We start from the raw sequence: 26,880 nt of genomic DNA, 5'->3' as shown, positions 1-26,880 counted from the left end.
CAAGACCCTAGACGGGCAGCGCATAGCTGAACACAAACATTTCTCCACCTTAGTGAGAAAAAACGTTTTCTTGCCACTACCCACCCACACCCTGTTTGGAACTGAGGAAATGTGGACAGGGACAGTCTTTCTGCTTCCTTCCTGGACCATGGACTGTACAAACAAGTGGTCAGGAAGGGTCACTCAGAGGATGAGACGAGCGGCATCAGATTGCCTAGATGGGGCCCGAATTCTGTGGTTTCTCACAAAAAGGAAAGAGATGTGCACACAAAGACATCCAGTGCAGTTTTATTTATAAGAGGTGCAAATCTGGAGACAACATCTAAATGTCCGGTAGCTGGGAAAGGGGGAGCAGACTACAGCGAGCCACCCTGTGGCATGTCCCCAGGGTGGGGCAGTGGGGGAAGGGTTGCCTGCAGCTGCGGCTCTGGGGGCAGACACCTCACATCCCCCTGCCCACAGTCTGCACTTTACTATCTGGTTCTCTGCTCACTTGTTCATTCACACACTCACTCGTTCATCGATTTAACATACTGACTGAGAACCGGCTGGTTCCCAGCCTCAAGGACCAGTTGCGTCTCCCTGCCCCCAAAAAGTCTAGTCACACGGCTTGGCTCCTCTGCAGGCCAGCAGGCCAGCCGGTGCTGTGACATGGCAGCTTGAGGCAGCAGTCCCCAAGAGGGCCCTGGCCCAGTGGCAGGGAACGAGGCAGGAAAGCTTCTTCACTGGGACACAAACCCCCCTTCCCTTTCAGGTAAAAAAATAAAACCAAAATTTCTCAGTCAAGGGTGTTACAAAAGCGGATTGACAATCACTCTGGCCCCTAATACCACCACTCCATTCTCCTGAACTCTCTCCCCTAATCTCACGGTCATGACCTTGGTGTGCTGCCCTGCCATGGGCTTTCCGATTTAACTCGAGCACTTCCCCTTTCTTCCGACCCAGGTCCCCTCTCTCTGATGTCATGGTGGCAGAGCATTTTGTACCACAGCTCAATCTCCCTTGCATCCTCTGACACTCGTCACATCCCATGTTTTGCTGGCGTAAATAACGCTGCAGTGAGCATTTCACCTCCCCCTTCCCCATTAACTTAACCCGCTAAGATAAAATCCCCACCAGCGGGGTTACCAGGTCAAGGGGTGGGAACGTTTTTCTGGCTCTTGAAACATAGGGTCAAACTGTTTTCCCAAGACCTCACACCAAGTTCTGCGTCTCCAGGAGCCCGGGCGGGCGGCGTTCTTTCCTGCGTGTCCCGAGCCTTGGCTCCACTCGGGACGGCACACCCTCCCCTCTTCCGTGGGGGCCGGGCCAGCAGACACTCCCATGGGACCTGCTTCACTCACTCATCTCCGAGGATGCCTGGGTTCAGAGGTGAAAGCCCTTTGAAAACGCTAAGACAGTGGGCGGGTGAAGGGAACTGGTCTTCCATGGGTCCACGGACAGCCCATGTTGGCCCCACACACGCAGTGTTTGGGGGCTGAATCACACCGTGAGAACCACAGAGGTGAGGAAACAATAAAAGAAAGTTCCCTACACAGGGGCCGGGGTGCCCGATTCCAGAAAGTCACTGGGCCCGGCTTCCCGTTAACAAGGAACCAATCTGCCCGCAATGCCTATCAGGGATTAGGGTCCTTATGAGCAGCAGCCCTGAGCCTGTTCAAAGGGCAGCCCCCCGGCCCCATCAGAAACCCACAGGATTCTATAGGAACTGCGATGTGGGCGTTCAGACCAACCGAGGGGTACTAGCTAAGCAAACAACTGAACTCAGGCTGGCAACCCCCCCACTCTGTGCCACCCCAAGAGGCGCTAGCCTGTAGATAGCACCATGCCCTCCCTGTGTCTGAACCCTGCAGGGAGCAGGTGCCGGCATCAGCCCCAACCCCAGCCAGGAGGCCCAAGCAGGACCTGTGTGACTCTGCCAGGTGGAAAGACACATACACAATTACCTTGATTGGAGAGGATGGGCTGGGGCAGGGAGGCAGAGGTGGGAGCCACGCTGGGAGGGGAGCCACTGGGCCGGACGCAGGAGGCAGCTGAGAGCCGGGAATCCTCACCAATCTGAGGAGGAGTGCTCAAGTCAGCCCGGGAGAGGAGAGAAAGATCAGGAAGCACAGAACCCGGCATAGTCAGTGGGGAGGAGAGAGGAACTCCCAGCTCTCACAAGTGTGGTGATGGTGCAGGCGGTCCGGCCTAGTCCGCAGCAACCCGATGTGGCAGGTGCTGCCACCACCCTCCTTGCACAGGTGAGGAGAGGGGGTGTGGCTTGCCCAAGGTCAAGCAGCTAGGACATGGAGAGGCACAGCTGAGATGCAGTGGACCTGAGCACTCTACAGCCTGGTTCCACAGTGAGCCAGCTCCTTCCTCAGCTGGCTCTTCACCATCACTCCTGTCACCTCCCACATAAAGACCCACCTTCTTCTCTGGGTTGTTCAACTTTGACTTGACCTCCTTGGCTTTCTGAATTGCTTTTAGCACTTCCACGGTGTCCAGCTCTTTCTCTGTGGTTGCCGTGTTGTCCAGACAGACCTACAGAGGTCAGAGAATGGAGTCAGCATAGGGGCTGAGGGGGGCAGAGTGGCAGGGGCCCTGCTGAGGTGTGGGCCAGGTCCCAACAGGACATAGGAGGCCAAGGGAGGCTCTGCCCCCTGGCAGGTGAGCCCTTCGCCACCCATGGAAATGACCTGGGAGTTCCCACACCACCTGGTCCATTTTTTGGAGTCCCTCTCTGAGAAGGGGAGGGTACAGGATCCACTGTGAAGGCCTCTTGGGTGGCTGGGCGTGGGGGCAGCGACCTGAACCAAGCCCCCAGTTATGGCAAAACTCAGATCAGTGAAGAGCAAGGGGAGGGCTGCTGGGCGGGGGAACAGGCAGAAGAGCAAGGACCCCCATCCGCCAATAGAGGAGGACACTGTGGCTGGCAAACAGTGAGGGGTGGCAGTGTGCTCGAATGAAGGATGGTCCCAAGGACCTGCGGGAGGAGCTGACACCACACCATGCAGCCTGGGAGGGTAGGAGGAGGACATCCTGTGAACATGGTCTTGGTGACGGTGCGAAGAAAGGGGCACCGGGGCTGAAAAGAGATGAGGAGGGTGGTGGGGGAAGGATGAAGACACCCAGGTATCTTCTGGCCCGGGATTTGGGGAGAACGGGGCGGGGCCTGCTTGAGACTGAAAAGACGGGTGAATCTGGCTAAGGATCTGTCCAGTTGGCATGGTGGCAGGTGGCCAGATTACACTCAGCAAGCAGCAGACACTGTGCTAGACTATACTGGCAAAGGCGGGCAAACCCTTTGTTTGTAGCCCACAAAAAACAGTTTGACTTTTTAACAAGTTGAAGACAGTCCTTCCACCCTCACTCTGTGCTTGTTGGTTCACGGGGAGCCTTCCTGGCCTGAAGCTCTGACAGAGAGGACATGAGGGAAGCTAGTGGGAACCACGGCAGCTGACGTCCCCGTAGAAGAAGCAAGAAAGCCTCTTCCTGAGGAGGCAGCAGAATTCCCAGAACTAAAAGACCCTTAAGGGCCAGATGTCATTCCGAAGCAAGCAGGCATAAAACAGTGGACATCACCTCCAGTGCTGCCTGTGAAAAGCCAGACTCCATCCAGATTGTCTCTCTGACAGAGATGACCTACCCCAGCAGCTTACCTCGGAGGCCCTCTCTCCAAACTGAGCTAGCACCTTGGTCCGGTAGTCAGGGATGATGCTCAGAGGGTTGTTCAGTAGAGCCACGTGCTCCAGACACGGGAGGCTGCCAATGCTCTTGACCTCCTCCATCTGTAAGATACGAGTTCCCTGCCATCATCCCTGTTTTGAATGCTTCACCAACAGGGCAACATGTCTGATGGCCTCTTGGCAGTGAAAGGCAGCTTCCCGCTCTTCTTTCTTTCTTTATTTGTTAAATATTTATTTATTTTTGCAAGAAAGAGAGAGAGAGAACGAGCAGGGAAGGGGCAGAGAGAGGGAGTCACAGAATCTGAAGCAGGCTCCAGGCTTTGAGCTGTCAGCACAGAGCCCAATGCGGGGCTCGAATCCATGAACCGCGAGATCGTGACCTGAGGCAAAGTCAGCTGCTTAACCAACTGAGCCACCCAGGTGTGCCCGGCCCCCGCTCTTCTTTAAAGTGACAAATACCAAGGTACAGACATCCCAGAACCCTGAGATCCTTCTGGGCTGTGGCTCACCTGCTCGATCCTGTTGTCACGGAGATCCAGGTTGACCAGGGAATAGAGCTTATGCAGGCCACTCAGACTCTCCAGGAGATTGCCCGCCAGGTTCAGGGTCTTGATGTTCCCCAGTTTGGTGTGAACCCCTTCCAAGGAGGAGAGCTTGTTGTAGGATAGGTCCAGGTGCACGAGGTTGTACAGGTGCTGCAGCAGCATAGAAAACCGGGTACACTGGTTCAAGTTGAGGCTCCCAAGAAAGCAGGCTGCCACTAAAGGTGCAGCAGGCCTTCCACCCTCAAACGCCCACTTCCCTTGGACAGTTATTGGCAAGGGAATCCCCCTGCCCCCATGCACGCACCATGGCCCAGTGGCACCCCCAAAGAGGCATCACGGCCCACAGGGCAGGCGCTGTCCATCGCTGTGATGGAGGCATATCATCTTCACCATGCTTGAGTTAGATTTCCATACCTTCTCCCATTCTTTGAAACTAGAGCAACAATCGCCCAGTGCATCACTGAGACCCTAAAGAAACACTAGCAGCCCCTGGCTCTGTAAACCTCTAGTGTACCCAGACATCTCTGGGGTGCCTATGAGAGAAAACCCCAGGATATGGCCAAACTCCCAAGGCTACATCAGCCTCCTGAACTCTCAGGAGAATGGGACCTTGAGAAGCCCACAGGTGGTGGTCCTTAAAAGACATGAATTACCTGCAGGTTGTCCACGACCGGCACTCCATTGTGACTCAGGTCCAGGAACTCAATCTTTGGAATCAGTTTCTTGTGAAACAAAAGAGATACTCGAGGTTACTCTGGGAGGCGGGATCCTAGGTGGCCCTTGCACCTGGTGGGATGCTTCCTCTTGACCACGGACCCCTCAGCTGGACACTTCTGCAGGGCTGCTGATGTGACCCCTTCCAGTGCCCACCCAGCAGCACATCCCAGGAGTACACCGGGCCTCCAGTGTTGAATATGACCCACTGTTTTTATAGGACACTTGGCTTGTAAAAATGACAAATGCAAGGTCCCAGACAGGGAAGGAAGCCCATCCCTCTTCTACAACCCTGCCCAACCCCACCAAAAGGCACAAATACAGGAATTACTCTCCTAATGCCCAAATATCATCTGGATGTCACTCTTATACAGGCACATGGATTTTTCCACTCTACCCCCTGGGCATAAATTCCTTCACATACTGTGTTTCTATATCAAATGTGCATGTAATCAGTAGGATTCATTTGGCTCTATCCACTACCTCACCTATTTTAATTAACCCCACTTTGAAATTAACTTTAAAAACTGCAAGCAATGCACAGAGCACTGGATACAGGTTTTCCATGGTCCTTCTAGAAGAGGCCAAGTCAAATACTCAACCTCAGGATTTGATCAGGCCAGAGAAGCCCCTGGTGCCTGCTACTGAGAGCATACCACAGACTCGTCGATGTTGGAGATGCTGTTGTGGCTCAGGTCTAGAGTAGTCAGTGCTTGCCATGTGGGGATGACAGCAGTCACAGGGCCTTCCAGGGCCGTGCCTTCTGGCTCCCACTCATCAAATTCCGAGGCTTCGGGAACAAGGACTTCCTATGTAAGAACATCTGTTGAGCACCACACTTGGCCCTCACGCAACACAATCATTGCAAAATTTCAGGAAGGGCTTCAGCATATTTAGTATGTGGAAGTGAACTTGCATTAAAACAGGCTTCAGTTCATACAGCTTTAAATGATTGCGAAATAACTGAAAAGCTTAGCAACATAACAGCCACTTGGGATATGCTCTGACCCTGCTTTGTTAGCAAATGCTTTTCAAACCCAGAAGAGCCTTATGCTTCGTGGTGATGCCTTTTCTGGCTTAAACCTCAGGAGCTGAAGCTCAGAATTCATGGTGTTTCCAGGCAACTGTGCTTTCCAGACTGGCACTATGGTCCCCACTGAGGATAGTAGGCCCTTTTAGCCATTACTTTGCAGGGTAGCAGCATGGACGCAGGGGCACCATCAAAGGGCAGGAGGGCAGGTCTGCCTTGCTTTGCCCAGAAGACCTCTCCTCCCTCAATGAATGAATTTGGGCCCTTTGAGCCAGGCAGCAGGGAGTGCCTTGGACAGAGGCCGAGTTGCCCCACACCCTTGCTCATTACATAAGCCTCCTATTTCAGCCAGTGGCCTCGAGTCTTCAAACCCAAATCTGGATCATACACTGTAAGTCACAGAAGTAGCCACTATGTTTGTTCTATACCCTGAGATGGACTTTAACACTACTAAGATGCAATCCATAAAATGGTAAATAGAAAAAAACCCCGACATTCTCAATTTGAGCATTTCTATTGCTCACACACAAATGACAGGGACCAGCATTTCTACAACCTATCTACTTAAAGTCCACTCAGAACATGATACGAACAAGTGCTAAGCCAGGGCGTTTTAACCTTGGAGAAACATTTTTATCAATCTAATAAACGTTCTGCCACTTGCCACTGCCTAGCAATGTGTTCACACATCCAAAACCAGTGACTTTTTGGGGTAGGGGAGACCTAGTTCCTTCAACTGCCTTGTTTCACAGCGTTGATCTTTTTTTTTAATGTTTATTTATTTTGAGAGAGAGAGAGAGATCACAAGTGTACGAGTGGGGGAGGGGCAGAGAGAGAGGGAGGCACAGAATCCGAAACAGGATCCAGGCTCTGAGGTATCAGCACAGAGCCCGACGCGGGGCCCCAACCCACGGACCGCAAGATCATGACCTGAGCCGAAGTCAGATGCTTAACTGACTGAGCCACCCAGGCACCCCTAACAGCGTTGATTTTTGATGAAGGCACAGACTAAAGCATCCCAGGAACTGTCAAGCACCACGAGGACCTGCACGAGTGTGCTGCTGCCCAGGGGAAGGTCCAGCATCTGGTGTCTCTGACAGGCAGCAGTGATGCTCACACCCATCCTCAGCGCAGAGGGGACCACAATGCAGGACCTTGTCTCTCAGCCAGCACCCCAGGCAGGAAATAGGTGGAGCTTACCTTCATAGAGGTTGCGGAGTAGCGGACACTCATTGTGGCTAAGGTGGGCTTCGACGCAACTAGCCCCCGTATGTGCCTGGCACCACAGTGACTTATCTGGGACAAAGAACAGCTACGTCTCAGAAATGGCATCATTGCTCCATCAGAAGTCTTGGAAAAGGGTGTCTACCACCCACACACAACAGAAGCACAACAATCAATAAACCCAAATCCTAAGAGGCAGGAGGCAACTCTACCCTAAGTCTTTTTCCCAATTTTTAGTGCTAACTAAACATTCCCCGAAGAATCTAGCGATGTGCACAGTGAACCACATGCTCGATGTTCCGTTTTCTCTGTAAGGGCTGGCTGGGGCTTGGCAGGTGGATGGGAAGTGCAGGCTCTGGAAAGCAGGGCTTGCGAGCAAGGGGCTTCTCTCTGCCCCTTCTGCTTCTGCTCTTTGGTGATGGGCCCTCTTGCTCACCCAGCCCTACTTCACTGGCCTCGGCGGTCCTGCAGCAAGGGAGGGTGGGCCAGAGGCCAGAGCACGTGCATGAGTGCTACCCATACAGAGACTCCGACTCTGGGGCCTCAGCCTGTGTGGGCCAAGGCTGGGGTGGGCCCTCCTCTCACTTCCCAGCCCTTCCTCAGCCAGCACTGGTCGAGGCATGCACCACAGGTTCCCATCAAGGGATGTGGGACTCCAGTTCTCTGAGACTAGCCCAGAATGTGCACGCAGCATAGTCCAACGGGTAGCAGAGGCTCTGGAGTTAGACTTGGCTGGATTCAGATCCCAGCTTCATTAACTTCGTGGTCCTGGACAAACCTCCTTACTTCCCTAACCCTGTTTCCTCAACTGTAAAATGGGAATAAAAGTACCCATTTCACAGGGCCGTTGGGAAGCTTCCATCAAGAAGTGTGCATAAGGGCACAGGGCTGAATGCAAAACCCATGCTCGAGAAGCAGATGCTTTGAAGCATTTTTTAAATTTGTTACTGGGTCCCCTTTCATTAAAAAAATGTTAACAAAATGGCATCGTGAGCCCAGGAGTTTAGTAGGGAGTGATACAAAGCATCAGGCGTGGGCACACCAGAGAGCAGAGAGCCCTCCAAGCCCTCTGCCAACCTGCCCTGGGAGGCACAGACTTGAGAGGCAGAGGCCCTCTGCCAGACCCTCAGGGTGCACCCCCAGCACTTGAGCTCCAGCAATGGAAGGAGGGAGCCAAAGCACTGATACTCTGTCCTGTCCAAATGCTGCCTGTGCCCGGAGTGGAGACACGCAGACCAGCCGAGGGCAGTGGAGGCCCCTCTCTCTCTACCTTCAGATAGGCCAGACTTCCCCCCAGACAGAGTCTGCCACATACTGACAAATGCGAAAACAGTGCCTTATGGGTAAATCCAGACACTCTCCAGCTATAGATGATCAGACGCAAGACCACACCCACATGGGCTCAGCCCTGCCTAAACTCCAGGGCTCCTGGGCCTTACCTCCACCTGATGAAGAGACTTGAATATTGACAGATCAAAAGGCAGGAGCTGCTCTTGAATGTTGCTAGTCCCAAAAGGTCCTTCTGTGCCAGAAACCTGTGGCCAGAGAGAGGGCTTGAATTAGGGATGCTGCTGCAACTGCTCCCCAGCCACATTCACGAGGCGGTGCTGCAGCAGCTGCCGAACGTGACTCGCAGCAGGCACGCACCTCCACTCACCACATGCATGGTCAACAAAGCAGGCTAAAGCCGAGGTTCTGAGCGAGGGGGGCACTGGGTCACAACGCCCCCTGGTGCTCACAGCCAGAAGCACAGTGTCAAGAACACCCAAGACGGCCTTCCTTCTCCCAGGGCCCATTCAGCCACCTTCACACATGCTGCCAGCCAATGAGCTGTTATGCCTCACACGGGCTACGTGCCCACAACGGGGTGGCTCTCCATTACCAAGCTGCCACAGCTTTACCTTAAGGTACTTAAGGCGACAGGTGAAGTCCAGGATGTGCCCCAGGTCAGTCTTGGCGTCCCCACTGGCACACGTGGGCTTTCCCTGCTGTAGCTGCTCGGTGACCGCATAGAGCTGTAGGGGCCCGATGGCAAAGACCTCTCCGGCCCCCAGGAGCTGTTCTCCTGCAACAGCCACGCCCCACAGGATGAGCATCCAGCACCAGCCCCACTGTGCAGCCAGGGCACCTGCCCACCTGGCCAACAGTTAACAAGCACTTGGCAAGCACCCTCAGGACGAAGCTATGGTCCTGAGCTCACGTGGGCACAGGGCAGACCCAGGACACGTGATTACAAAGGAAGGGACATGAGAATGTGCGGCTGGGGAGCCTCCATGAGGCGAGGCCGAGTCAAAATCTGAGGCACTGAGCTGGGATAAAGCTGATGCAAGGCGGCATTCGGGCAGCAGACTCACACTACAACCTCTACTATGCAAACACTCTGTGATCAGGTGAGGCCTAAGGTGCTAGCCCAGTGCGGGACCTGTGAGGAGGCAGGGTTCTCAACCAGACAGACTGGCACTTGGTCCTTGCTCTGCTCCTCCCAGCCATGTACCCTGAAGCAGGTTCCCGGGCTTCTCGTTCTCAGTGTCCTCATCTGCACATCCCGGAAGGCAGGCAGTGAGATGCCCAACACAGGGCTAAACTACGGGAAACACTCATTACACGTCAGCTACTGTTACTATGCTCTCTGGCAGGGCCACGACCCCGGGTTGGCTTCTGTTTGACGTCTAACCTCTTTCAGGTAAGGACAAACCAGGTGTAAGAGGGCAGCATTGCCACCTACCTTCCAGAACTCCACCTCAGGGCTTCGGACTAGATCCTGAGCCTGGGGTTAGCCCCCAACACAGAGACTCAAAAGAGTACTCAGGTAAGGTCCATAGCTTCTCGGACCTGGCTGCCCGCAGGGCAGGTAGACAGGCAGGCTCAGCTGTGGACCAGATCCAGGGATTTGGGCAAAACCCCAGGGAGGTGGGCCCTGGCTGGGACTCATAGCCCAGCACAACAGATGTGGACGGAGTTCTGCGCCACCCTGGGTCCCCAACTGCCTAACAGGGCTGGGCGAGTTACACAGTATTTCAGGGACTCCTGGCCACATACCTTTTTCAAAGAGCTCTTCAGCCAGTGCTGCGGTGATGCCATTTATCTCCTGCAGAGAAAACAGAACCCACAGTTAGGAAGTCCCTCTGCCCCCAGTCACTGGGACGCACACATCCCCTGCTACCCACCTCTGTTGCTGCAACGCCAGCTCTCTAGAAAGTTAATGTAACAAAAAGAGATTATGATATACAACAAAAGAGAAAGTAAACTAGAAGTCAAAGTGCCCAGGAAAGTGAATATTTCCAGTTCTGTGGATATTTGGAATGTCACCTCAAAGGCAGAATGGAAAGCAGACTATTGCGGTGACTCTCAGCACACAGGCCCTGGCTCACACATGAGGCCCAGGAGGCCAGCAAAGCCTGGTTATGCAGAGACCCAGCTGGGAAGCCAGCAGCTCCCAAAACTGGCCCCAGAAGATCCTAGGAGACGGCGTGACAGAGAGAAAGTCCTATTTCTTCTACGAGGGACCGTTTCTACTTTCTTTCACATTCCAAGTGAGCACCTGCTCTCTTTCTATGCTTATCCAGCAAGCCCTGCACCAGTCCACTTGGCCCCAAATTCATACAGAAGAGACAGGAAAGGACTTCTTTAATGAGGCCTGACAGGCTAAGCCCACAGTCACATAACAGCTGGTATGCTGGGGTCTGAACCCCCTGAGCAGTTACTGCATACTGGCACACTCAGGTTTCCCAATGCCCCATGTGAGGAAGATGGCATTTTGAACTCAGTTTCACAGATGAGAAAATTGAGGTGGAGAGGTGCCGTATTCTCCAATTTTATAGAAATTGGCCAAAAAGCAGCACAGTCATTTGGCCTTGAAGGCTCTCTCTGTACGTCACCAACTGCCTCAGTGCTTTTGTGTATAATTGTGGGAACAGTAGGGCCCCCCAGCTGCAAATCCTGCAGGTAAGAATTTTAACAAATTGACAGATGGCAGCCTTCTGGTAAACAGGCCCAGATGGAGGCCACACAGTTGCCTTCGTAACTCATGGGAACAGCTCTGCCACCGGGACATGAGACTCACATATTTATGGGACTCAATAGGCACCAGATTGGAGACAGAGTGTCCTTTTCTTGTTTTTCTCTGTAGTTTGTCTGTGCCCTTACCTTTCATACATGATGGACATGTTAAAGTTGTTTATATGCTGTATCTTCTTCCTGTTGTGCATGCCTTTTACCTTTGTTTGTGGCAGTTTTCCTGACACAGAGATTTTTCCATTTTATAAAAGTTGTTTAATCTGTGCTTCTTTTTCTTCGTGACTTCAGGGCTCTTCCCCAACCCCAGGATTATATAAATATTCCTCTAATTTTTCTTTCAGTACCTTATACTGGCTTTTTAAAATGTGTTTATTTCTTTAAGCTGCTTAAAATTCAGTTTACATATTCTACGAGAATAAGCCCCTTTGGCATCACAAATGGACAAAAAGCCCAAGGGAGAAAAATGAGCAAATGTGGCCCCAGCGGATGAAAGGTCAGATGAAAAGGGGCCACCAGGACAACACAGGCTCTGAGCAGGACAGGGCTCCAGCTAGGGAGGAGAGAGGCTCTCCATTCATGGTGAAGTTCAACTTCAGTCTCTTGCAACAACTTAAACTCAATTATAGTTTCCTTGACTGCTGTGAAGAACTGAAGAGCTTGGAATGGTCCAAAGGCTCGTTTCTCGGCCAATAGTTTTGAGGGCTGCAGCCCATCTCTAAGTTAAGTCCGCTGCCTGAGCATCACCTGGTGAGTCCTGAAAGAGGCAGGTTCCTGAGCAGCAACTCTCTGACCTGTGCTAGTGACCCTGGGGATCCCAAAGGTCTCCTGCAAGAAAGGGCTCCCTGCCCTCCATCTGACCTAATAATGTTGCATTTCTTTGGGCAGCTGGCTTCAATGCCAACCTTGCCAATAGGACAAGGCTGGCATTTCCAGAAAACACAGAAAGCTGAGAGAGATAGTGAGGGCCAAGGACTCATGCTAAGCAGAGAACAGGGGTTTTACTTCGGGGCAATCTAAGCAGCAAACTATGTGACAATTTCTCTCCCACTCTTTGGGGCACAGGAGGTGCACACTGCTGCAACACTTTGTCTCCCAGGCTCATCTTCATCTGGGGAGACTTCATGGGACAGGAAAAAAGGAACATCTTGGCCCCTGAACTGAGAGTTCAAGTCTCCTAACAGAAGCATTTTGCTGGCCTCCTCAGAGTATTCCGGTTAAGCTGTAGCCTTGTGTGCAGAGCAAAGGTGAGCAGAATCAGGCTTTCTCCTGGTGTGGGAGGGTGGGGATGGGGTTCAGTGCCCCCCCCCAATCTAAGCCACTGCAGATTCTGTTAGGTCACCTGAAGGGAAAGGTGACTCCCACACACCTCACCCAATCTGGGTGGAGGGGACCTAAAGTGCTTTGGGGTGCCACAAATGTCTGAATTGAGATGCCTTTTTTTTTTTTTTTTTTTTTTACGGTTCTTTATTTTGAGAGAGAGAGACAGAAAGAGAGTGTGAGTGGGGGAGGGCCACAGAGGGAGAGACAGAATCCGAAGCAGACTCTGTGCTGTCAGCGTAAGGTCTGACACAGGGCTTGAACTCACAAAATGGGAGATTATGACCTGAGCCGAGATCAAGAGCCAGGACACTTGACTAAGCCACTCAGGTACCCCAAAATGCATTTTTAAAAAAAGACATTCTTTATACCTCAAAAAATTTTTCAGTAAAATTAGGTATGTTTAAAAACCATAACACCCATCCCTAAATGGGTGCTAGACCAGTCAATCAGCTGCCTACCAGGATCACGTGTTGGTGTACGCCCTCAGGCAGCAGTGTGAGCTGCACACAAATGTGCCACAAACTAGTCAGGCTGTAGATCAAAAGCTACGTCTGTGCATGTGGCACCCTGCAACCCAGTGCACCCCACAGCACACGTGGCTGTGCTCAAGACATAACCCCAGGCCAGTCCGACGCTTCTGCTTGGGCAGAGCACAGGGTACTTGTTAGCAGGGCACAAACAAGGGACGCCATCACATGTCACTACGTGGTTCACTCACACACATGCTAAGGGTTGGCGGGCCCTATATAGCTCTTATTTCATGACTGTGATGAGGCATTCTAGCAGGAGACGGGTATGTTATGTGCAATTCGGCTTTAAGTAAAAATTCCCCACTGAGACATTCAAGGCTAAATATTTACTGGGGAGAGCTCCAAGACCATAAGGATGCTGCAGAGAAATCTGCTACCACTCACAGCCTCAGTACCTTGCCACTGAGACAAAGAATGGATGTGGATACTAAGGCTGATGTTAAGGTGGTAACAGTCCTATCATAGCTCCTGATTTCAAATTTCATAAAGCGCCTTCGTCCTAGACAACTGGCTTTAAAATAAGAAAATGACAGAGATGCCACCTTTGACAAGAATTGGATGCCTTTCCTTACCAGGGCAGCCAGCACTGGATGGCATTTGGTGAGCCCCCATGGGCCCACTGCTCTTCCAGGCTCTTTACCTTCACTGCACGGTCTCCACCAATTCTCAAGCTTGGGGGACATCACCCCCAAGCTTACAAAGGAAGGACTGAGACACAGAGAGGTGAAATGACTGACTTAGAAGAAACAGTCAGGAAGCGGCTTGCCTCCTAAGTCCACTGGTTGACATCCTGCCTCAAAACGGTGTGCTAAAATTCTCTGTGGGATTCCATTTCACTGAATTTGAAAACCTCTGCTTGGGGGGTGTTGGGATGAGGTTTGTCACTGAGAGTTCCAGGAGTACTGAGCCACAGCTATCTGGAGGGAAACAGCACAGCAACAGGCCCAGTGCCAAGGTGTACCCACCCACTCACTGCAACACAGGTGGCTGGGCTGCCCCAGCCCCTGGATTCTCTGGCTCAGAGCTGGCCACAGACAGATGAACTGCTTTCTTGCCTTGCCATCAAAATCCACACTGCAAAAGAATGAAGTTGGACCCTTACCTCACACCATAAACAAAAACTAACTCGACGTGGATGAAAGACCTAAATATAAGAGTTAAAACCATAAAAGTCTTAGAAGAAGAAAACAAAGCTCTAAAGTTCTGTAATCTTGGATTAGACCATGCTTTCTAAGGACATCAATAACACAAGTGACCAAAGGAAAAAAAATGGATGAAATGAACTTCATCAAAATCTAAAACTTTCGTGTTTTAAAGGACAGTACCAAAAAAATGAAAAGACAATTTGCACAATGGGAAAAACATTTACATATCACATTTCTGATAAGGGTCTAATACCCAGAATATATTTTAAAAATTCCTAAAACTCAACCACAAAAACACAAGTAACCTAATTTTTTAAAGTGCCAAGGAGGGGCGCCTGGATGGCTCAGTTGGTTTGGGTGTCTGACTTCGGTTCAGGTCATGATTTGAGCCCCGCATGGGGTTCTGTGCTGACAGCTCAGAGCCTGCAGTCTGCTTCGTATTGTTCTCCCCCTCTCTCTGCCCCTCCCTTTCTCCCCTCTCAAAAATAAACAAACGTTAAAAAAAATTTTTTTAATTAAAAATGAAAAAATAAAATGCCAAGGATATCTGAATACATTTCTCCACTGACAGTATACAAATGACAAATAAGCATACGAAAAGAGGCAGCCTCATTAGGGAAATGCAAATCAAAACAAGGAGACACCACTTCACACCCACTAGGATGGCTATCAAAAAAAGTGGACAGTACCAAGTTTGACAAGGATGTGGGGGGAAGAGAGCCTGTATATTACTGATAGGAATGTCAAATGGAAAAATTTTGGCAGCTCCCCACAGGACCCAGCAATGCCACTCTTTATATATCCCCAACAGAAAGGAAAATATATGGTCCATATAAAAACTTGTATGTGAGTGTTCACAGCAGCATTATGCATAATAGCCAAAACGTGGAAACCCAAATGTCCGTCGACTGAAAGATAATGTCGTACATCTAAACTGTAGAATATTACTCAGCCAAAAAAGGACCAGAGTACAATACAAATGGACCTTGCAAGCATCATGCTAAGCAAAAGAAGCCCATCACAAAAGGCCACATTTGTATGATTCATTTATATGAAATGTCCAGAATAGGCAAATCCATGGGGTACAGAAAGTACATCGGTGATTACTGATGGGTACACAGTTCCTTTTCAGAATGATGAATGTTCTGGAATTAGACAGTGGTGATATCCACACAACTATGTGAATATACTAAAACCAAGGAACTGTATGCCTTACAAGAGTGAATTCTATGGTATGTGAATTCTATTTTAATGAAAAAACAAAACAAAACCAAAAAACCAGGCTCAGGACAAGTAGGGTTCCCTGAGCCAGCCCTGTCCAACGTCAGCCCCACAAGAAGTGGAACACGTTGGGAACAATTTCAGTGAGGATGCTGATGGGACAAAGGGCGGCACAAACATTCCCTTAAGAGCTTCCAGCCTACAGAAAAGGCTGACAAATCTTTCAGGTCCTGTTTGTTCAAACTCATTTGAAGATCTAGTGGTTCTCAACCAGGTGCAATTTTGTCCCTCAGGGGAATATTTGCCAATGCATGAGGCCATTTTGGTTGTCACAACCTGCGGCAGCTACTGGCGTCCAGGGGGCAGAGTACAGAGATGCCGCTCAGCAGTGCACAGGACAATCCTCATGACAATCATCCAGCCCCAAAGGTCAACAGTGCCACAGCTGAGAAACCAGGATTTAAGGTAATGATGAGTCAATTACTTTTTTAAAATCCTTGCATGTATACAACCCAGGGCCCTTCTTCTTTTTTTTTTTATTTTTTATTATTTTTTATTTTTTGAGAGACAGACAGAGAGCAAGCTGGGGAAGGAGCAGAGAGGGGGGAGACACAGAATCCGAAGCATGCTCCAGACTCTGAGCTGTCAGCAAAGAGCCCGATGAGGGGCTCAAACTCACAAACTGCGAGAACATGACCTGAGCTGAAGTTGGACACTTAACCGACTGAGCCACCCAGGCACTCCCATGGGCCCTTGTGATAACAGTAATTTCAATATGTCCGATATGTTCCAAACAGTAGAGCATGCCTCAAACCAGAACCTCAGATGTGGGCCAGCCCAGGCCTACCTCAGGCAAACCTATCTCAGAAGAGCAGCCCAGGCCTTTCCATGCTCAGAGCTGGGCAAACCTGAGGTAGCCAGGAGATTTGTTCCTCAAAGGCCTAGGTTTTAAGTAATGAATTATACTTTCAAAGGGCTGCTTATCAAGTTTTAGCCTTTAATGACTAATCAAAGCTTTCTTAAAGAACAGCATTTCCTAAAATACTAACCGATAGTTTCTCTGAAAAACTCCCGTAAGGAATGGAAATTTTTCCTCACATACAGAAAGAAAATGTAAAAAAAAAAAAAATACCTACAACAGGAAACTGTTAGCCACATACACTACTGGTATATGCTGAATAAAATCCGAAGCATTTATATAGATACATGCCATCTGTAAATGTCACCCTTTTTCCTCACAGCCCCTCCAAGCTTAGTGACCCAATACTAGCGTTATCACCAAATTTCCAGGCTCTATCTAGCACTCCAAGAAAGGTTCAACTGTCCTACTCTGAAAGCACTTCAAGAAAGTTGTGTTTTAAACATTATTGGAGCCTTTAAGGCCACAACCTACAGGTCCCTTCCTAAAAGGTAAGCCTGAAAATGGAATGGGTTCTTCCATATCTTCATCACACAGAGGGAAAACGATTAAATGTCAATTATCCAAAAACCTATCACCCAGAGATGACTCTTAGTATTGTGGTATATGATCTTTCAGAATTTTCCTGGACAAATATTCCCACATAAACCTATTTTCAAAAAAACAGGACCATTTTATAGCCTTCTCATTTCATATAGTAATATACCTATTTTCCTTTGTCAATGAATCCACAGCTACACCATCATTTTCTAGCAGAATATCCAATTACATGATCAAAAATCCTGTGATTTTTTGAAAAACCGCCTCCACTGGACTTTTGATAGTCTTCAGTATTTTGCTACTATCCTGGAATGTACCTATATCCTTTTCTTTTCTTTTCCTTTTTTTTTTTTTTTAATTTACTTTGAGAGAGAAGGGGGGCAGGCATGAGCGAGCTGGGGAGGAGCAGAGAGAGAAAGAGAGAGAGAAAGAGAGAGAGAAAGAGAGGGAGAGGGAGGGAGAGGGGGAGAGGGGGAGAGGGGGAGAGGGAGAGGGAGGGGGAGGGGGAGAGAGAGAGAGGGGGAGAGAGAGAGAAAGAGAGAATCCCAAACAGGCTCCACACTGCCACCACAGAGCCCAATGCGGAGTGTGAATCCACAAACAGTGAGATCGTGACCTGAGCCGAAATCTAGAGTCAGATTCTCAACCTACTTAGCCACCGACTGGAGCCACCCATACCTATATCCTTTTCACAGTGGCCTGACTTTCCCCCACTAGAATAAATTCGCAGAAGTGGAATTGTTAGCTGTTTTCAATGTTTGAGTTTCACACAGCTGAACTTCCCTGTGTGAAGTGTGACAGCTCGTCCTGTCACCAGCAGCCCATGAAAGTTGTTCCTCTATCCAAAGGGAGTACAGAGCCGCTCCAGGGCATATACTGCAGTCTATCTATCTACGGACACTCGGCACCCTGGACCCTGAAGATGCCCTCAGATAGCAATATTCTGCTGACACAGCCTGACTCCTTAGTCCTGAGCTGTAAACCAACAACGAAATGATAGTCTGTGCCAGGTGTCAGCTGTTTCTAATCTACCCCCATCCATTTGGACGGAAAACTAGCTTCAACACCCACAGGCTGTTTTTGCTCAACAAAATGCCATGTGGTAAAGGAAAACCTGTCTGTGGCTACAGTCTAATTTAGAGCAAATCTGTCAACAAACATGCTCCTGCCCATATCCCGTCCCCACCCCGGTGATGTTCCTACATCTTTCTAACCTCGGGGTCAAACCCCAGCCCACCTCTCCTGAAAGCTGAGACTGAACACTGGTTTATGCCTCGAGCTGTGGTGGCTGCAGGCTTGCAAGGGGACACCTAGGAGGAACTTACATAGAAATGAAAATGTAAGAAGTGGGCCAGCACGCTGGGGGCCACACCAGGGAAGGTGGCCAGGAGCGTCTGCAGGTAGATCTCCAGATCCTTCTCTCTCTTTTCCACCAAGCTTCTCGAGTTTTTCCCAATTATCTTTTTGGGCGGAAGTAGGTTTTTATCAATTTTCCTTTCTGCAACCAGCTGTAAGAAAACAGAAGCACGGTCAACCACAGACCAAGAGGTTCTGCAATGGTGCAGGACCAAGGCAAGCAGCCTGAGGACAGGAGCCTGTCACAACTTCCACAAACCGTCTTGGCAGCAGTGTCAGAATTAGTGACCAAACTAGTGCATCTGGAACTTGGCCTCATCAGAGTCAACTAGGATTAGAAATACCAGTACAATCCCAGACAAGGAGCTCCATCTGGAGACTGTGGAGACATTCAGAAAATACCTCCAGGCCTCTAAAAACCATCATCTTTTCCAAACCAGAATGGAAAAGAATCAGGGCGGTACTCTGTCTTTAAAACACTCATGTTGCAAATGACCCAGAGAAAGGCAGCTCTACCCAAAAACAAAGAAAGAAATGGAATCACAGCTGGATATTAAAGTATAGGCTCTGGAATAGCTACAGTCAGGTGAAATAAGTTCAAACCTGTTTCCTCCCCAGGAAACTAAACATTATAGGCATGGAGCCGGTTTTGCCCTAAATTTAATGTGTGGCACAATGAGATTTTCGAAAAACCCCCCCCCCCCCCCCCCAAGCCCTGAGACACAGATCCCCAGTTCTCAAGAGTTACCTTTTCGTGCAGATCATAGAAATCGCTGTAGCGGTGCTTGACTGTCCATTCATGGCTGCCAACAGTGACCTGGATGATGTAAACCTACAAGGGAAAACCAATAGTCCTTGCCCAGCCAGCAACAAGGAAAGCCTAGTTCTCCCCTCAGCAATAGCTGCAGGCCACCCAGACGGTCCCAGCACCCAGGCCAAAGCTAGGCTGCCCTTGCCTGTTAGCCTCCACATCTGACCCTAAGCAGCAGGACCCCCTCTCAACCTCCTCCACAGTCCTAGCACTGGCTGGCAGGCACATGGAATCGATCTGTGGCTCTGTGCAACAGTGAGGAACAAAAAAGGTGACCATCCTATCAAGCCATCTCTTTAGTTTTTTTTTTTTTTTTTTTTTACTTCCAGCCTCCAACCTGAGCTGCAGGCAAGGCCACCCTTCCAGGGGAGGCATAACAGGGTGGGGTCTGGAGGGACTAGCTTCTCTGTTGTATATTTTTCCAGGTGCCCCAACTATATCCTAGAAGCAAGTCCCTTCCCAAAGCTTTCAGCTGGTTCATGGCTATGATTTCCGTTGCTGAGCCAGGAGTCAAAGTACTAAGAAGTTGATGGGAGGGAGGGGGAAGAGCAGTGATGAACAATCAAATCCTAGCAGAAGGCAATATAGCTTAGCGGTTAAGGGAATGGGCCCTGGAGTCAAGGAAAACCTGAGTTCAAAACTCAGGTTCTGCCATTTCCCGGCTGTGGCTTATGTAAGTGACTGGGAGCCTAAATTCTCTCTGAGCCTCAGTTTTTCCACTTTAAAATCTGATAGGCTTAACAATCAAATAAAGTAATACACGTAAAATGCTTCGTACAAGGCGTGACATGTAGCAAATGTTCAACAAACGTAGGTGTGTTAATAATATTCAACTCAGCACAGCCAGAGACAAGCCGTAGGGTCAGCCTGGATCACCACTTCCCTGGTACCCATGCAGAGGAAGGCCTCAACCCCTCCGAATGAGAGCTTTTTGGAACTGCCGTCCCAGCTGAATGCTGCTTAGGGGTGATGGACAGCCAGCCATCCGCTCAGAGACCTTCACCCTCACCTGGAGAGGCCCTCTGGTCCCAGTGTCCTTCCCCTCTCTGCAGCATGCAGGGAAGGGGGAGGAGAAATAATCAACTCAGCTGAAGCCTCCAAGGAAGAGCAGCCATTTCTCTAGGACCGGCCTGTTGCTCCAGGATCCTCCCCCAGCCCCTCTTTCCAGCCTGGCAGCTTCCCTCTCCCTCCTGCTGCCCAGGAAAGGAAAAAGAGCCAGGGAAATGACCCTTAGGAGGAGGGTTAGGATGAGGCCCAAAGGGGTGGGGTGAAGGCAGGGCCAAAGCCCCCCACCCCCACCACTTCCCACCCTCAGGGAACAAAGAACCAGAGGCTGGGAGATGCTCAACACGCCCCCACCCCAAGACCAGTCCCTGCTAGGCAGCCTACCAGGTCCAGCAGCCTGGTGATCAACCCCATCCAGACCCAGAAAAGCCTTCCAACTCCATCACAGTCTGGAACTCCATTCCCCTTTTCTGTTCTCCACCTCCCCAGCCTTGATTGAAGTGTGTGGGCGGCTTGCTGCCCCGACAGCCACCGCCCCCCTCCCCTCCCCCCCCCCTCCCCCCGCGCAAACCATGAAGACCCCTGAGGTTCCTGGGTCTTAACAGTTTCTGTCCAGAGTGACCATCTCAATTCCCCCGTGTCACGGCTCCACTCCTCCCCCATTCTGGTCAATGCCTGACCCCCTAGGGCCTCGGAGCTCCAGATCTCCCCGTCATTTTTAAAGCAAATCTCAATTGCGACCCCAACCCCCCGCCCCAAGATCAAGACCCCGCTCCCTCTTCTTCAGGGCCTGCAGGGACCCCCGAACCTTTCCCCTGATTACATCCATCTGAGACCCCTCCCCTCCTGGAGCCCCTGTCACGTCCTCCCAGGCCGGCGCCCTTCCAGGCCTAGAGGATCTACAAGGGCCTCCGCCTCATCTAGACTCCCGTTTTCCGCAGACCCTCTTTATCCCCAGATCCTCCCCAACCCTAACCTTTTCTGAAAATGTACCCATTCCCCAAGCTCCCTCCCTGGACCCAACCCGGGACCCTGTTTCCGGACATGCGGAACCGAACCCCGTTCCCCAGATTCCTCTCCTCGAAATCGGGGCCCCCGCTACCCCCTCCTCACCGGTGGCGGGGCCCAGATACCCCCCAATCCTCTCGACTCGGACTTCGGGTTCCAGTCGCTACCCCTAGTTATGGCGCTCGCGCCCCCTGCACACCGTATACGTGTCCACGAGCTCAGAGCCCACGACGCGCGCCTCCTTGACTGGCTCGGCCTCTCGCTCGGGCCCGAAGCAGCGCGCCGCCGCCGCCATATTCCGGGATCCGTTGCTGCAACCGCTGCCGCGGGTCGCAGACTGGCAGGAGCAAGGGGCGGGGTCGGCGTCCCACCCGCCCCCGTCCCACGCCGTGCCGCCATCTTGGCCCCGCCTCCTCCTAGCGCCCTCGCCCCGCCCCTCGCGTGTAATTGACAGCAGCCGCCAAAGGCACGCGTGCGCAAGCCGTAGAGGCCTGAGAGTTTGTATGCTTAGTGATCTGTGTCTTGCGGTGCTCCCTGCAGCCTGGGAGAAGACATGCACTGGGCCGGGGACAGTCCTGTACATTGCCACTCGGTGCCCTGGAAGGGAGGACAGAAGATCCCGCACCTCCCGGGCAACCCAAAGCAAGTCATTGCACCACCTGGCCTCAGTTTCCCAGTCCTGAAAAGGGGCAGGCCAAACCTGGCTTTCAGGCTCATTCCCTGTAGGACACGAGAGGGTTGAAGGAGACATATGAGCTGTGCTTAGAGCCCGAGCTGGACAGAGGTTCTTAACCTCTCCAAGACTTGGAGAGCTGTTTTATCATATGAGGTTAATCAATGCAGTGCCCAGCACTTAAGGCCTGGAGCTTGTGTGGTTATCAAGTGGGGGTTCTGCATGTAGGTGGGAGGGATATGTGCTGGCCATCGAGTGCAAGACCCCCAGATGGTGCCCTACCAGAGCTCAGAAGGAGGGGATGGCAGACTGGCCCTGGACACAGAAACTACAGTGCTGGAATGGGAGAAGCACAGGTACAGAGAATCCTAACTGGGGAAGCCCCCAGACCCAGAAGAGGGAGATGGTAACCCAGCTGGAGGGGATAGTAGCACAGATAGGGCATCTGTGTTTATTGAATGACTAAGTGAAGCTTACTCAAGCCCAGAGCACTCCTTGGGGAGATGAGAGGTCTTGGGCATGGATCCTCTGACACTCCTGGCTGAAGGGGTCCGGACCACTCTGTACTAAGGTGGGTCAATAACTTCCTTCTCCAGTGGTATCAGGTCATGATCTCATGGTTTGTGGGTTTTAGCCCCTTGTCAGACTCTGTGCTAACAGCCTGGAGCCTGCTTTGGATTCTGTGTCTCACCTCTCTCTCTTTGCCCTTCCCCCACCTGTGTGCATGCCCCCCCCCAAAGTAAATAAATAAACTTTTTAAAAAACTAAAAAAAAAATAATACTTCCTTCTCCAACAGTTACACAGCACCATACTCTGAGCTTGGCTTTCAAAGCTTCTCTTGGCACAGCCTCTCCTTGCTTACTGCTGGCCAGCACCCCCCCCCCCCCCCCCCCCCCCCCCCCCCCCAGCAGGTTTAACTTAAGCCAGGGACTGCCAAGTCGGTCATACCTTGAGCAAGTCACTAGTTCCTCCAGGAGCCTCAGTTTCCACATCTGAAAAGTGGGAATAATATTGCCCACCTCTATAATCAGATAGGAGTTGAGTAACTGCGTATAGGAGCCTAGATTGGGGTCCACTACTTTGCAGCATCTGTCCTGTCTTCGGCTCATGTTTTCATTCATTCAAGAAACCTTTCCAGAGGGTCCCTTGGGGGGCATGGGGGACAGAGAGGGAAAGATGTGGTCCTTGCAGCCCTTCATCTGCTCCCTGCACTGGGCAGAGGACACAGGAACTCAAGCCAGCCTGAGATCACCAGGGCTGGGGGAGGGGGTGGAGGATACTGCAAGCAGGGGTGGGCTGGGCCAGCAGGAATGTGGTGGGGCAGGGCTATTTAAACCCAGGACTAGCTGGCAACGCCAGCAGCCTGCCCTGTGAGCCGCCAGCATGGATGACATCTACAAGGCTGCGGTGAGGGACTGGGCTGGGCAGGGCTGGGCAGGGCTGGGGTGGGTGGGCCCACTGGGGGCTCACTCAACTCAGGATGGGGGTGGGCACAAAGGTGGTAGAGACCCAGGAAAGGGCCCTGCACTTTCAGCCCAAGCCCTCAAGGGGACGGTGGATCTGGCATTCCAGTTCTAGGGTGTGGAAGGAGTGAGGGGTTCAGGGTCTGGAGAGAAGCTGTCAGGTGGGTGGAGGAGATCACAGCTTTTAGCATCATGTCTGCCCCCATCTCCAAGTGTCTGTAGTCTGTGTCACTGTCTTCCGGCCACATCTCCCTTCACTTGTGTCTGTGGTCTCTGGACCTTTGCCTTTTTTAGTCTTTTTCCATCTCTTTGTTCCTTCCAAGCTGTCCCTCCGAGTCTCTGCTGCTGTCTCCCTGTCCCCCCGACCCCTTCCTGCCCCTTACATTCTGCTTCTCACACTCATGATCCCCCACCTACCTCCAGTTCCTTGGATGGCTGAAGATGCTGTGGAGGATGGGACAAGAGTTTGAGGAGGGGGCTGGAGAGCTGGAATCCTAAGCTGGAGAAGGGGCTTTGAAGTTTGAGGTAGACAGGGGAGCACTGGTCACAGGGGAGAGACAGGGAAAAGGGAATAGAGAACTGGGGCCCCAGCCCACATCAGGCCTGGCAGGCACAAGTCTCGGTGGTTTAGCCAGGGGTGAGGGCTGGAGAGTGGTCACCCCAAGTCCCTGCAGCATCCTGGGGTCACAGAGGGGTTTTAGATGCTAGTCCCTCCCAGGAGGGGGGTGTTGCTGACCTCCCCCTACCCCAGAGACAAGGACATTCGGCACAGACAGCTGTCCCCAAGGGAACCCTTCCCTCCACCCTGGTAGTGCAGCCCCCCTCCTGGGCAGGGAAGATCTACAGCTGGCTCTGGGGGCGGCCCTGCCTATCCCGCAGGAGTCCATGGATCTGGGGCGGGTAGCCCTCTACCCTGTGCCCATACAAGGCCTGGCGGGGCTGGGGACTAATTTTGGCTCCTGAGGCACCATCAGGCCAGGGGGCCAGATAACGCTGCCCCACCCCCTGCATGCCAGAGTCCCCAGAACAATCACCAGGTTTAACTTTGTCCCCCGTTAAAAATAGCCCAGTGGCTATCCCGGTCAGATTACTGTGGGTGGCTTTGCCCATCCCCACACTGGTTTTATTGTCCCAACCTGAGGGACAGCTGTCCCTCAGGCCACTCAGCTTGGGTTTCAGAAGGGGGGCCAGAAGGGCATTGAGTGAGTGGTCACTGACTATTGTTACTCAGGGTCACCTTGGCCCTGGAGGGGGCAACCCACCTGTCACCCTGGCCCTAAGCCCAGTCTTATTGAGGCCAGCTTGGTCACCTCAGGGCTTCAGGGACAGGGAGGGAGGCTTGAGGACTGTGACCTGGGAATGGCCTGTCTATTCCTGGCTTCACTCTTCCTATCTGTGGAATGGGTTGGTTTCCTTAAAAGCAACGAAGGCCTGAGTCTGAGTCCTGAGACCTCTTTTCCTCTCTAGGTAGAACAGCTGACAGAAGAGCAGAAAAATGGTGAGTGCCCAAACATATGTGTGGGGACAGCAGGGCTGGGCTGGGAGAGCATGAGGACCCCAGAGGCTGGGTCCCTCTCAGTGTGACCTCAGAGGTCTTGGGGGGAAATGGGCAAGTTGGCAGGTGGCCCCAGGGGTCTGGCCTTCTGGGGTCTTTGCTTCTGAGCCCTGGCCACTCTGCACTTCCCCCCTACCTTGGACACAGAGTTCAAGGCAGCCTTTGACATCTTCGTGCTGGGCGCTGAGGATGGCTGCATCAGCACCAAGGAGCTGGGCAAGGTGATGAGGATGCTGGGACAGAACCCCACGCCTGAGGAGCTGCAGGAGATGATTGACGAGGTGGATGAGGACGGTGAGCCCCTCTGTCCCCCCCGCCCCGCCCCAGGCTCCAGACCCATATCACCCTCCGGTTGCTGAGGACCTGAGTCCTGACTCCACCACTTATTATTCTGTGCCCTTGAAGGAACTATTTTGCCTCTCTGAGCCTCAGTAATCTCATCTATGAAATGGGGATAACGACCACACTCGTCTCACAGGTTGCTAAAAGGATGCAGCAACAATACTGGGGGCTAATGTTGAGACCATTGTAACCGTCCCTCACTAATGGCTGTGCTGCTAACCTTGTAGGCAGTGGCACCGTGGACTTTGATGAGTTCCTGGTCATGATGGTTCGGTGCATGAAGGATGACAGCAAAGGAAAGTCTGAGGAGGAGCTGTCAGACCTCTTCCGCATGTTTGACAAGTGAGTTCATGACGCTGGACCTCTGACCCTGAACCTAACAGAGCTGGGGAAAGGGGGACAGTTTGTGATGTCAAGGTCTCAGTCTCCCATTCTGTGCAATGGGGAAATGGGATGCCCCACCTCCCAGTGGCCCTGCCTTGCCTCTTGGGGTCATGGGTGGGGCTGCTTCTTCCCTTCATCTAGCCCCCACCATGAGCTCTCGAGGTCCCCTTCACCCTCTCCACCCCACTCCCCACCCCCCAGAAATGCTGATGGCTACATCGACCTGGATGAGCTGAAGGTGATGCTTCAAGCTACAGGTGAGACCATCACGGAAGATGACATTGAGGAGCTCATGAAGGATGGTGACAAGAACAACGATGGCCGCATTGACTATGACGGTGAGGGGCGGGGTGTGCTGAATCCCCGTTGCCCACACCCTGCCTAGCCCCTTTCTCTGACCGAGGCCTGTCTCTTTCTCCACAGAGTTCCTGGAGTTCATGAAGGGGGTGGAGTAGACACCAACCCTCTCCCAGAGCTGCCTGTGCTACCTGGCGACTCCAGCTGGACCCTGGGGTGGGGGTAAGGGACCAGGGTCCCCAGCATGTGAGCTTCGGTGTGTCCTTGGCCGACCGTGGGCCCTCACTGACTGCCTCCCCCAGCCCTATCCTAGGGAACTCAAATAAAGCCCTGCTCCCTGGAGGCCTGGTGTCTGGCTTTCATTTCCCTGGGGGGCTGTGGATGCTCCACCAGGGTCCACTGATGCTCTGATGACCACTTCCTGCTTTATCCCAGAGCCTGTGTTCTGCCCATCCCTGTACATAGGCTTCTGCCAGAGGGGTTAGATTAGATTAGAGATTACCATGTTCCATGGCCCGCTGACTCTTTTCTATGACTGTTGATGTCCAGATGATTCGGCATCTGGAATTGGTGGTGGCCTGGGAATCCACATTTAGCAGGCTCCTGGCGGCTGTGGCTCTGGTCAGCCAGTTGGCTGAGAGGTCCTGTGCTTGGAGAGAACAGGGTACCCTTCTAGGCCCTGGAGGCCACTCGGCACAGCAGCCCAGCTCCTTCTCGGCTCTGGTTGGGGAGAAGCAGGATGCCACATGGGCTCAGTAGGCTGTAGTACCAGTCCATGTGCCCGCTCGCTTGCATTTCGTGCTGGCAACACTGATTCCCTAGGACTGAGGGACACACCGTCTATTCTCTTTCCACTCACCCATTTGCCAGGTGAGGACCCCAGCACCCAGAGAGGCACAGGGACCTGCCAAGGTCATCCAGCAAGCCTGGAAGAGAGCAGAGCCACCTGGCTCCCAGGCCAGGGCTCTGTCTGATGAACCAGGTCCAGACGGGTATAATTTCCAGTTCTCCTGAGCCTCGGAGGCTCCAGCGACCCACTTTCCCTCCCTGACAGAATGGAAGTGTGAGACTTGGTGGCTCTCAGCTTAGTGGGGGCTAGGGCTGCAGCC

The 26,880-nt window shown here is 52.1% G+C and overlaps 2 protein-coding genes across 4 annotated transcripts in view; one reads left to right on the top strand and one right to left on the bottom strand.

Annotated features, from left to right (window-relative positions):
* NISCH (nischarin) overlaps positions 1-21,402 on the bottom strand; it is a 32,953-nt gene extending 11,551 nt beyond the window's left edge. Inside the window, exons 1-14 of one of the 3 annotated variants that reach the window (XM_049640626.1) lie at positions 21,256-21,402; positions 18,981-19,064; positions 18,202-18,384; positions 10,224-10,272; positions 9,086-9,249; positions 8,624-8,719; positions 7,161-7,256; positions 5,587-5,739; positions 4,870-4,938; positions 4,181-4,366; positions 3,645-3,773; positions 2,413-2,526; positions 1,947-2,058; positions 263-1,359 (exon numbers count right to left, since the gene is read on the bottom strand). In XM_049640626.1, the coding sequence (XP_049496583.1) occupies positions 1,340-1,359; positions 1,947-2,058; positions 2,413-2,526; positions 3,645-3,773; positions 4,181-4,366; positions 4,870-4,938; positions 5,587-5,739; positions 7,161-7,256; positions 8,624-8,719; positions 9,086-9,249; positions 10,224-10,272; positions 18,202-18,384; positions 18,981-19,064; positions 21,256-21,351 (1,551 nt within the window). In that variant the 5' untranslated portion in view covers positions 21,352-21,402 and the 3' untranslated portion in view covers positions 263-1,339. Of the gene's footprint in view, positions 1-262; positions 1,360-1,946; positions 2,059-2,412; positions 2,527-3,644; positions 3,774-4,180; positions 4,367-4,869; positions 4,939-5,586; positions 5,740-7,160; positions 7,257-8,623; positions 8,720-9,085; positions 9,250-10,223; positions 10,273-18,201; positions 18,385-18,980; positions 19,065-21,161 lie in introns of those variants that run through there. The other 2 variants (XM_049640625.1, XM_049640624.1) reach the window with 2 other exon arrangements.
* Positions 21,403-23,074: 1,672 nt separating this feature from the next.
* On the top strand, positions 23,075-26,113 carry TNNC1 (troponin C1, slow skeletal and cardiac type). Its single transcript, XM_049640623.1, has 6 exons — positions 23,075-23,137; positions 24,661-24,691; positions 24,896-25,042; positions 25,318-25,432; positions 25,676-25,812; positions 25,898-26,113. Exons 1-6 carry the CDS (start codon positions 23,114-23,116, stop codon positions 25,927-25,929), a joined length of 486 nt encoding a protein of 161 aa, XP_049496580.1. The 5' UTR covers positions 23,075-23,113; the 3' UTR covers positions 25,930-26,113.
* The last annotated feature ends 767 nt before the right edge of the window (positions 26,114-26,880 follow it).

This window comes from Panthera uncia, chromosome A2 (genome assembly GCF_023721935.1).
Source record: "Panthera uncia isolate 11264 chromosome A2, Puncia_PCG_1.0, whole genome shotgun sequence".
NCBI classification, from domain to species: Eukaryota; Metazoa; Chordata; class Mammalia; order Carnivora; family Felidae; genus Panthera; species Panthera uncia.
The sequence above is the reverse complement of the archived record's forward strand: the minus strand, read 5'-3'. Positions and strand labels throughout refer to the sequence as shown.

Bases quoted from the DNA above. Each gene is read 5' to 3' on its own strand.
- TNNC1 (XM_049640623.1), top strand. From the start codon at position 23,114: ATGGATGACATCTACAAGGCTGCG. The intron at 23,138-24,660 runs GTGAGGGACTGG...TTTCCTCTCTAG, and splicing joins ATGACATCTACAAGGCTGCG to GTAGAACAGCTGACAGAAGA. The intron at 25,433-25,675 runs GTGAGTTCATGA...CCCACCCCCCAG, and splicing joins CTCTTCCGCATGTTTGACAA to AAATGCTGATGGCTACATCG.